General features: G+C 40.7%; 1 protein-coding gene across 4 annotated transcripts in view; it reads right to left on the reverse strand.

The window, feature by feature from the left end:
• The window catches only part of ptafr (platelet-activating factor receptor), a 151,855-nt gene that overhangs the window by 125,160 nt on the left and 14,498 nt on the right, over positions 1-12,197 (reverse strand). For 3 of the 4 annotated variants that reach the window (XM_069895186.1, XM_069895188.1, XM_069895187.1), the window contains exon 2: positions 6,465-11,562. The exons of the other annotated variant lie outside the window; for it this stretch is intronic. In XM_069895186.1, coding sequence (XP_069751287.1) covers positions 10,444-11,562 — 1,119 coding nt within the window. In that variant the 3' untranslated portion in view covers positions 6,465-10,443. Of the gene's footprint in view, positions 1-6,464; positions 11,563-12,197 lie in introns of those variants that run through there. 4 annotated transcript variants of the gene reach the window in all.

Genomic DNA, 12,197 nt, shown 5'->3' on the forward strand with positions numbered 1-12,197 from the left:
AACTATTCCTTCTGATTTATGTTTTAGATGTCATAAGGAAGTTGGGTTCCTTTTTACATTCTACTTGGTGATGCGAGACGGTGAGACCTTTTTGGTATAGAATTAAGGATCTTTTAGAAGCTATTTTCAAATTAAATATTCCACTTGATCCTTTCATATTTTTATTGGGCTATATTAAGAAACTGAGCTTGGAGTTAAAATTGAATAAATTTCAATTTGCTTTTTTGAGATTAGCTTTAGCAGTGGCTAGGAAATGTTTGGCAATTACTTGGAAAAATTAGACTAATTTGAGTATTCAACGGTGGCATTTTGAAATGAGATCTTGTAGTCCATTGGAAAAGATAACATATCATTTATGGAATAACTATTTTTTTGTTAAAACTATGGGATATATGCAGCTGAATCATTATTTTTTTCCCACGCATTGGTGGTGGTGCCCCAAACAATGGCAAATAATTGATAGGTGCTGTGTTAATTGATCTCTTCCTTTCGCTTTCTTCTTTTCTTTCTTTGGGGTAGTTAAAAGGGGATTGGGAGGGTAGAGTGGGTTAGGGTAGAGGGTGGGGGTTGTAAAGGGTTAAAATGTTATGTATTTGTTTATTTTTTATTGTATGATTTATTATGATTATTAAATAAAAGTTTCCCAAAAAAAGTGTTAAATTCAAGGTTACTTTATTGAACACACAGGAGACAAACGGGGAGGACATCAAATGATACCTAATTATCTACTACTTAACAACTATATAGACTTTCTCATTGGACCCAGGTTGGACTCCAATACCAGTGGCCACCTATCTTCTACACGCTCTTGCATGTGTATACACTTCACACTCAAGTACTTCCAAACACTCTCCTGCTCCCCTGTACCAATGCGGATGCGGCTCTCTGCAAGCACTGATCTATTGCAGTACTACAGCTCAACTTAAGTGAACCTGCAACTCCTTCTATGATGTCCACATTAGGGACCTGACATGGAGCGATGTCCAGGACCTGGACCAAGAAGAAGAGAGAGAAAAATGCTGCATGCATCAATCTTTATACTGTTCTGAGCTGGGCCTCTGGCTAATGATGACACTGAATCATTTAAATGAGCCAACAGTAAGCTATAGCACGAGATGTGACTTCTGAATAAGTTTCAGACAGGGAGGTCACGTGACCCTCCACAATCCACATATAATTGGTAGCGAGGAAAAAAATGAATTTTCACACCGGTGAAAGCAAAACCTATCCCAGTCATCAGTGCTTGCTTAAAATGACCAATTGTGAGAGCAAGTCTCCATCACCATCCTTTCGGTCAGTGTGTTCCAGATTAAGAAACTAAAACATCTCTTCCTAGGATCCCCTCGAAACCTCTTACTCTAAACATAAAACTTTCAGTTTCGACACATTTCGAGGCCTTCAATGTTTCTCTATTTAATGTGCATTCTGCAAGTTGCTCAGCCAAGCTGCACAGCAAGACAATGTACGTTACAAGCCAGGCTGGGGGTGGCCTCCACTCTCGGACCAACAAAGAAGTGTGACTTGGATCCTCGAGCCTGGACTAGAGGCAGTGCAGCTGCCAAGGGTACGGGGGCAGATGGTGGCAGCTTCAGAGGGGGCCTGTGGTCCACAATTTTTAGTGCTTCCTATCCTCTCCTTTTTCTTGGAGAGACAACAGTCTATCCAAGCCAACTATTCTATGTTATTGTTTGTTAGTGTCACCATTTCTATGGTCATCACATTCATAAATCCCCCTTGAGTCCAAACTCCTTCCCTGAGATGAAATGTCAAAAATATCACATCTTTAAAGCTTTCAAACAATATTATCTAAGGATAAAAGGGCATCCATTTAAAATAGAGATATGGAAAAATTTCTTTAGCCATAGGGTTGTGAGTCCATGGAACTTGTTGCCACAGTCAGCTGTGGAATTGAGGTCATTGGGTGTATTTAAGGCAGGGATTGATAAGTATTTGATTAGACAGGGCATCAAGGGTTATGGGGAGAAAGCCAGAGAGTGAGGCTGAGTGGGAGGATGGATGAGCTCATGATTAGAATGGCAGAACAGCCTCGATGGGCCATTGGGCTACTTCTGCTCCTATATCTTGTGATCTTGTTTCAGTGGAATTGTCTCAATATGGTTTTCTCTCTGGGGAGATCACGGTGACACAGTGCTGTGTTAGCAACCAAGGAAACAGATCCAGATGATTCACTTGATAATAATCCAGAGCTCTGGCAAATGTTAAATTTAGTTAATTATCTGGAATTAAAAGAAAATCAATTGGTCTCAGAGACAAAGATTACAAAACTATTGAGCTGTCATTAAAAAGTAATTGTGCTTACCAATAGTGAAGGAAATCCAGAATATGGGTGACTTCCATCTTACAGAAATGTGGCCAACTCTTCAAATTATTTTTCATGTGGCCCAACATGACACATTATTCATGGACAATGAACGGCCATATCTTCAGAAGTTTTCAAAAATTCACCCAGTGTTCCTAACCATTCAGCAACAACATGCAATGGTGACCCTGCCCAGGTTATGTTAAATAATTCTGCCCCCTCAAGGTGACATATCTGACCCTGGTGTGTCCCAAACAAGGTGGGAAAATCACCGGCAAGTTCAGTTACCTGGATGGGCTGGAAGTGTTTTCCGAGAAGCTTCAGAGGCTAAGGAATGATTATAAAATGATGAGGAGCAAAGATAAAATGTTTAACATCTTTTTCCCAATGTAGGTGAGTTTAAAACTGGAGAGCACAGATTTAAGATGAGAAGAGAAAGGTTTAAAAGTTAATCTGAGGGACATCTTTTTCACACAAAGGCCGGTGGTTACATGGAACAAGGTGTAAGTGGAAGCGGTCGAGCTAGGTTCAATCACAATGTTTAAAAGTTATTTAGACAAGTACAGCAAAATCCCCATTATCCGGAATTCAAGCAACTGGCAGCCTCAAGCAACCAGCAAAAAATATGGGGGAAAATATATAAGTTAAAAAATACGGTAGTTTAAAATTGGCACCCCCTCCCCCAAACCAGTGTTCAGTTTACCAATCATACAACACACGATCTCAAGCAACTTGAAAATTCACGAATCCAGAATCTACCATGCCCCATAGGTGCTGAATACTAGGGGTTTTACTGTACTTGGATGGGGAAGGTATAGAGGACTAAAGGCCAAATGGTACTATTATAAGCCTAGAAGTCTCCAAAACCCAGCAGCAATAGAAATTCACCAAGAAAAATGGTTTCTTAAACGAAAGATGCTTTTAATTTCCTTTAAACATAAAAACAGAATCAAACTTTAACTTATTACTATTAACTTAACCTAACTTAACTCCCTTCTAATTCTAAGTGCTCATGTATGTAATGTGTGTGTGTAAGTTCAGAAAAGTTATTTGATTCACAGTCCAATCTCACTTCTCACTTCTCCAAGTTCACCAGTATCAGGGAATTCTTATACTGTGCACAGAATTCAACATTTATGAATCTCCACCAAGCTCCAGTACTTAAAGTTAAATGATTACCACTCAGGAAGATTCTTGTAGGTTTCAGAGAGACATTTGTTGCTCGTTGGACACACACAAACTGATTTCCTCCATTCAGCCACTTTAGTGTCTTGCTGAGAAATTTGCCCCATCATGGGTTTTCCAAATGATAACCTCTTCTTCCAGGTCACCATCTGGCTTCAACAAAGATCTTGCATTTTAAATGAGATGTGAGTGTAGGTATCTGTTTGTGAAGTGACTTATACCTAACCCCCACCCTCTATCTCTTTTAAAAAACATATTTATATATAATTTAATATAACCTATAACAGTACAGGCTTATCAAGACAACTTGGACAGCATGGACAAGATGGGCTAAAGGGCCTGTTTCCATACTGCAAAACTTTATAACTCCATGATCAGTTGACCAATCAACACTTTGAGTGATATTATCGCAGATTAGGAATTGGAATCAGTCAGACTTCCTGTGATTATTGTGACACAGCAGGACAGCTGTAAACATGTACACAACACCTTGCAAATTCTACTCATTCATTCTCCAATGAGAGCAGGCCTCCACTCCTGAAATTGATCATGTTTCTGCCTGCAAACCTCCTACAGAAAACCACCTTCCACATTGCTGTCCACTACCTGTATGTGTTCAAATCTGGGCGTTGTCTGTGAGGAGTTTGTACATTCTCCATGTGTCTGCATGGGGTTTTTTTTCCAGCTGCTCCAGCTTCCACCCACCCTTCAAAATGTACATGAGTTATAGGTTCATTGGAATATTTGGCCGGCATAGGCTCGTGGGTTAGAAGGGCCTGTTATTGTGCCGTATGTCCAAAAAAAAATGAGCTGCTTGGCTTTAAGCATTAATGCACATATTTTAACCCATTTTGCCCTCCCCTTAATTCACTAATACAACGTGACACAGGCCCTTCCATCGGCAGAGTCGTTTTTAGTCTCATCTCATGCATCTCCTGCTAGATTCTGCCACACTCCTCCACATTTAGAACCAGCAATTAATCTGTCAATGTGGATGTTTTTTTAAGAGGGTAAGAATTGTGAATAAAAAGCAGCACTCGACAGAAACCATTGCTTTCCAGGGGGAAGGCACAATCTCCTACGTCAGAGATGACGAAAGTCACGCGTGATCCCTGATCACTGGAGCTGCGTTAAATAAAGGTGCTGGAAACTATGTGTCTTGCCTTCTTCTCTCTTCGAGGACCCCCACCAGCCAGGCCATGCCCTCTTCTCACTGCTGCCATTGGGAAGGAGGCACAGGAGCCTGAAGATGAACATCCAAAGGTACAGAAACAGCTTCTTCCCCTCCGCCATTATATTTCTGAACAGATGGTGAACTACAGACACTACCTCACTTTCTCTAATTTTTGCACTAATTTATTTATTTTTAAATGTAAAACCCCATGGTATCCAGAATTCAAGCAACTGGGGGAAAAATATTAAGGAAAATAAATTTTAAAAATTAATATAAATAAGAATAAAATCATAGGTTAAAAAAATACTTAAGTTTAAAATTGTAAAAGTAAATGTCTTCTGAAGTAACATCTAAACCTTTGGTGAAGATGGGAGCAAATATTCAGCCAGCGGAGGGCCTTGGTCGTGCTTTGCTTGTAGCAGCTGTTTGAATAAAGTTGTGTGAAACAGCAATGTTGTTACCCAGGATGAAGAACTGTTGGGGTGACTCTCTTAAAGGGTCTCTTTATCCCTGCTTAGTAAGAGTCACCCTGGTCAGAGGCTTTATCTATAAACTGTAATGTTATTATTCTTTCAGGCAGCCCTGTGGAGGAGGAGGAACCTGCAGATTCAACAACAGTAAAATGTTTTCAAAGAATGTGACTCAAAATAAAGTGAAATGCTTTAAAGTTTAGATATTCATGCAAGTGAAGTTTGTTCAGCGTAAGTACATGTATTTTTGTCTTTTAAACTGTTTATTCTTATTCTTAGTTAGGCATTGTAAGAGTAAGTCTCAAGCGACCAGAAAATGCACTTATCTGGCATCTACCAATCCCCATAGATGCTGGATACCAGGGATTTTACTGTATTTGCACTGTAATGCTGCCATAAAACAACAAATTTTATGACATGTTCATGACAATGAATTCTGTTTATTTTAAATGTTAAATTATAATCAGATCTGCAGTTTTTAATCTGATTGGCAAAATGTTGTTGAAGATTTTATTCTTCAAATCTTTGGCTCAGATTTTCCAAGTAAGTGGCTCTCCATAGATAGGGTCACTGTGTGGAAACGGGCTCTTCAGCCCAACTTGCCTATGCTGACCAAAATCTCCCATTGATGTAATCCCATCTGCCCACTTTTGACCCACTTCCTTCTAAACCCATCCTATCCATGCATGTGTCCTTTTTATCTTGAATGTTGCAATAGTACTTCCCATTGCATACACCCACCACTCTCTGTGTAAAGAAGCTACCCCTCAGGTACCTGTCAAATCCACCCACCACCCCCCCCCCCCCATCCCCATCTCCCTTTAAACACATGTCTACTAGTTACCAATTCCCCTCCTCTGGGCAAAAGACTCTACGTGTTCACCCGATCTTAATGCTGAATGACCAAAGGAACTGCTCACACTAACCATCTAAGACACTCACATTTATAAAACAATATTTACTTATTTATACAGATTAAATACTTATCCTGAATATGTATTATGTCTGTATGTGTATTATGTCTGTGTGTTTTGCCCCGAGGACAGGAGAACACTGTTTTGTCAGATTGTACTTGTACGATCAGATGACAATAAACTTGACTCTATTCCTTTCATAATTTTGTATGCCTCTATGGGATCCTACAAAGCTTCATTGAGCTCCTGTTTTTTTGGGGGGTGGGTTACATTTCATGAGATATCATTAGGTTCCCCTTTCCCCAAAGAAACTGCAGTCTTGCAGTGGGATTTCCCTCCGGTGTGGCACCATTGAAGCCATCAGGATGAGTGCAGAATTCCACAGACAATGAACCAAGAAATATAAAGCACTAAATTTATTTGACAGTTCAAATGTTTTACAGAAATGAAAGAAAAATTGGATTGAAGTAGGTGAAATACCATAAATAAACTTAAAAAAAAACATATCATCATTTTTATTGTTGAACAGTTTTCAAATCTTATTCCAAGGAAAGGCAATCCACAAGCATAAGATTGTTTTTTTTTATACCAGAAAGACTGTTAACTGTTATTTAATTCTTTTAAAATTGTGAGTGATATTTTGAAACACAATACACAAATGTGCTGGAGAAATTCACCAGGTCATGCTGCATCTATAGGAAGTAAAGGGTAACCAACGTTTCCAGGCCTAAGCCCTTTGTCAAGGTATAAGCAGAAAGCAGGCAAGTGTCTGAATAAAAAGGTAGGGGGAGGAAGGGGGGAGGAGAGGTGAGGAGGGAGGAAGGGATAGGGTGAGGAGTGCAGGCTAACAAATGAAAGATGATGTGAATATGGGTGGGAGAGTGGAATAGAAAAATGCTGCAAAGTGATAGAGAGAGGGGTTAGCTCTCTGAATAGAGAGGGAATGGAAGGGGGTAGGAAGCTGGAGAAAAGGAGACAGAAGGTTAGGGAGACTTAGGGGATGGAGTTAGTCTTTACTCCTATGGATGCTGCATGACCTGCTGAGTTTCTCCAATATTGTTGTGAATTGAACTACATTCACAGTATCTCCAATTTAATAGTGATGTTTTGAAGCCCAGAAATTCAGCCTCACTACTGGTCTTGCACTAATGATGAGCAATAACTGTTGACGGATCAGCAAAGACGATAAACACATCGTAAAATGCAGGAGGAACTCAATCGAGACACCTGCCTGCTTTTTGGTCATACCCTGAAGAATGGCTCAGGCCCAAAATGTCAGTGATATGTCTTCACCCTTCACCTCCTTTGCATACTGCGAGACTGGCTGTGTTCCTCCAGCATTTACTGAGTGTGTTTTACTACAATGATCACATTTACAGATTTGAAAGAGTATATTCTGGAAGCAAACACTATCTCATCACCTAAAACTACCTTTGACGTTTAAACGCACGTATGCAGATGTCAGAGGTTTACAAAAGTAGCAAGAGTGAAATCTTCACAGGTTAGCTCTGCAACATTTCAACAATAAAACTATTACCTAAATACCTGCAGATAAAATAAATGACTTTAATAATTTGGTTTAAAAAATGTAATGTGAAATTTGTATAAATATAAACAATAATATTGACAGTTTAAGCACTGAAAACTTTGTTTTACTTTCTGTTTATATGAAGAATCAGGATAAGAATCAAACTGTTTGTTATGCTTCTGTTCTTAATAGTTCATGTAATATCTTCACAGCAGTAATGCACAAAGCTAATCCTTTGAGTTAGTGCCTTATACCTGAACATATAACCCACAGTCACCACACTGCTGTAGAAAATCAATACTCTTCATAGACTTTCCTGACGCAATCTTGATCACAATGGGAGCTAGACCATATTCAGAGAGGCATTTCAAACGAAGAAACCAGAAGTGCACAGAGTGAGAAGGATAAACATAATAGAAATTCTCTAATGGGGAGGGGCAGAAATACACCAAGGTTATTTGTGCAAACTAATAGCATCTGCCCACTTCTCCACTTCCATTGAACACAACACGGATTGACTTCAAATACAGAGTCCACTTGTTCCTTAATAAAATGAGAGATCAAGTGGCCTGCGACCATACTTGATGGAATACAGAGGGATGAGAGGAGATCTAATAAAATCAAATAAAACTATGAAAGAAATAGACAGAGGCAGGAAACAACTTTCCACTGGGAGGTGAGCCCAGGACTAGGAGACATAGACTCAAGATTCGGGGGGAGAACCAGTAGATTCAGGGCAGAGATGAGGAGGAACTGCTTTTCCCAGAGAGGAGTAAATCTCTGGAATTCTCCGCACAAGAAAACAGTGGAAACTGCCTCGTTAAATATATTTGAGACACAGTTAGAAAGATTTTTACAGAGTAGGGAAATTAAGAGTCATGGAGAAAAGATGGGTAGGAGAAGCCAAATCCACAGCCAGATCAGCCATGATCTTATTAAATGGGAGAGAAGACTTGATGGGCCAGATGGCCTCCTCTGCTCCTATTTCTTCTGTCTTTATGTTCATTTATTTTCAATTTAAATTTTGTTTTAATTTGTAAAATTTTATTTACAACACCATTTCCAGCCAGTTAAACCCATGCCACCCAATTACACTTAAATTAAACTACAACTCTGTACGTTTTTGGGAAATGTAGGGGGAAACTTGAGCACCTGGGGGGAAAAAAACCACACAGACACGGTGAGAACATATAAACTCCTTACAGATAGCAAGGGATTCAAATCCGGGTCACCGGCGCTCTAACAGCATTGTGTTAACCACCACGTTAACCATTCCACCACGATGTTTATTGTACATTGCTCAAGGAGCATTAAACTGCCAAGTTATTTTTCCAATAACTTCTTATTGGAGTACCAGGCAACAATGAACTTCAAAGGTTTTGTCTTCTTTTCAGTGTTTCTTTCAACCAAACTTCTCCCTTGAGGATCTGTGGTCTGGAAAATGGTACAGTGGATCATTCTTATTTGATTATTTTAATCTCAGCATGGGATTGGGAATTATTTCTGTGAGCATTCCTCACCTTTGGTGCCCTTCAGGCATGGAAACCCCTACATCTCTTCTCCTCCATAGCTCAGGACCTATTTGGTTCCCGTGGCTAAGTGTAAGGTATTCAGTGCGAAGGAGATGCACCAGGGATGGTCTGCTTAGTCTTGCACTGAGCCACTTAGTTACACTCTCTCTGCATTCTTCTCCCATTTTATAATCCCAACATGTGCCATATGACTCCTCCTCTTGCTCTCATTGATAGGAGTCAAAGCTCCTGATGTTTGCATCTCTCTCCCACCGTGAAAAAAAAAGTGGTGCTGCCAGAGCTACTGTAACAGCAGTGCCTTCGCTCGTGTGGATCCATGGTGGATACACAGCTCTCCCCCACAGGGTCCAACCGCCCAGTCCGACTGCATTGGCTCTGTTCAGGGTTTAAGCAGTCTGTTAAAGGAGCAAATGGTGGTTTATTTTAAAATCTAGGGCCCGAGATGGTGGCACTTCTGATCAGCAGCGGCCACAAGAGGCTGCAGACTCCGCAGGGAAGCAGAGGACTAGCTCAGGGCACCAGGAAGTTGAGAGACCACCCTCCTTTTGAGTAGAAGCAGAGGAAATGACCCTAAGGGACGGTGGACCAGCAGGGGGTTCTGCAGCTGAAGAAACCACAAGCGGCAGGCTGCTGGTGACTGGAGGCAAGGAAGGCACGCAGGCAGCAGCAGTAAAGAGTCTCGCAACCGGCTGCGGACTGCTGAAGACGGTACCAGGTATTGGAACTGGGATGTGAGAGAGTGCCAGACGCTTCCTGATTGTGTCAGACTTTTTGCAACTGGAGCTCGGGTTGCTGATGGTTTGAACTAAAGGCTGTGTGGTTGCGGTGGCTACAGGAGCGCTGGAGGCAAATCCGTGGACACTCAGTAACTCTGTGGGGGGTCTCTCATTTGCTTTTCCTTCTCTGATTGTAAGGGATGCTGGGCAATTTCTGCTGATAGCAAATCTTTGTCTGCCTTATGGTAGACTAAAGGAAATGTTAAGTAATATCACATTTTCTGTCTTATTATATGACAATAAAATAATCTTGAATAAATCCGTACACCCTCCCAATTGTCTATCCATGTTCAAAAACATGCTCAAAATTATTGTGGATAGCAAGATCACCACATCGAATCAGATCAGAACTGCTAAATTAACACAAAGCTTACTCAATAAATGTGAGTCATTGTTATAATTGAAAGGTAATATTGAAAAGTTATACTTGATAAATCATAACAGAATATTCTTCCGTAGTACTGGAGTTTCCTCTTAATGCACGTGAAGGCCACATTTGCTAACAGTTTAAGTCTAAAATTTCTGCATTTGCCCAGTTTTACATTTATTCCATATTGGTGGGGCTCATTTCTCCCAGATTGGTCTCATAAGAGATGGTCTGACTCCCTTTATGAGTAGACCTCCAATGTCTGATGCTGTGAGAGAAGAATTTCCTGAACTTTTGAGTCAGGAAGCAATAAATGATGGGATCTAGCGCACAATTCAGACCCATCAAACAGAGCGTAATCTGGTGAGCATTATTCACTCGCCGGCGGAAGGTGCAGTCTTCCTCCCTCCACAGCTTCAGGACAGTAAGGGTCCAGGGCCCCTGAACCAAGTGATGAGGAACGAAACAAATGAGGAAGACCACAATAACTGCGCACACCATGCGGAAGGCTTGCTTTCGGATCTTCTTGCTCTTCCTCGGTTGTGCGGCCTGGGCCGAGAGTTGGCAAAGGATGGACAGGTTGCAGATGACAACAACTAAGAAAGCAACAAAGAAAGTTCCAATCAGGATGAAATTAATGATGACCACAGATCTGGATCCTTCGCTGCTGTACCCCTCAAAGCATTGGGTAACCTTGCCAACTTTGTTTGTTCCCGGCAGAATCAGGAAAGGCAATGAACTGGCCAGAATTATAATCCAGATCAATGCTGAAATAATGCAGCCCCGTTTTCTGCCTGTGTTCTGAATCGTTTCTATTGGAAATGCCACAGCACAGTACCTATTGTAACTTATCATTGCCAGAAAAGCAATGGAGCAGTAGGTGTTGATAAAAAATAGACATCCAGCTAATTGGCAAAAAAAATTAGAAAATATCCAATTGCCTTTCTGAATATAATAAACTACCCATAAGGGAAGGGTCATGGTAAATAGAAGGTCAGCCACACTCAGATTTACCATGAAGATTTTAATCTCATTCATATGTCTGTTAGGGGTCAGATATTTAAAAATCCACAGCATGTAGCAGTTCTCCAGGAGCCCCAGAACAAATACAGCAGTGTAGACGATTGGGAAGAGTGTGTATCTGAACACCGCATCAGTCTGGCAGGTCTTGTTCCCCTCAACCGCTAGGTCAGTGGCATTGGAGAAAGGGAGATGGTTGTCAGGTAAAGTCACCATTGAGCTGTTCAGAATCCAAATCTTGCAGCCAGCACTCAGGAGTGACAATAATGTGCAAACCTGGGGAAACAAGAAATCAGAAATTGGCCATTTCAGGGATCACTATTAGGTGCAACTATTAATTACATTGAACAATGATTTGCTTTCTGAACACTTTTGGGTGTATTTTATCAACTTTGAGCTTCTGATCATGAAAATCGTTCTAAGGTTTTCCTACCATGTTCTGTTTTTTAGATATAACCCATCTTTGTGATTTCCTGTCACATGTTAAATCGACTTCAAGCTACAAAACCACAAAGTGCAACATCTGAACCCTTACAAATTTGTAGTGAAGTTGATTTTTGAGCATTTGGTGATATTAGATATCAAGTTAATAACATGGTAGAAAAATGTGAGTAAATCAACAATTATTGTAGGTGGCCACAGTTATAAATTATTTTGAGTCAGGTTATTGGCAGAGAGCGGGAGGTTTGAGCTAGTGGAGCTATTCTAGTGAACCGGTGTGGACTCGAAAGGCCAACATGGCCTGTTTCCACACCGTAAATGGTTATATGGTTATATGTCATTGAAAATTCTTTTTTTTGCATTTGCACTTGGACGTCTTCCCTGCTGATCTTGGTGCAGCCAGTGACAAAAGTGGTGAAAAGACACTGCGACCATGAAAAAGCAGTATTGGGGCAACTGGAATCCATCAG

The sequence above is a fragment of the Narcine bancroftii genome, chromosome 8 (assembly GCF_036971445.1).
Source record: "Narcine bancroftii isolate sNarBan1 chromosome 8, sNarBan1.hap1, whole genome shotgun sequence".
Lineage (NCBI taxonomy): Eukaryota > Metazoa > Chordata > Chondrichthyes > Torpediniformes > Narcinidae > Narcine > Narcine bancroftii.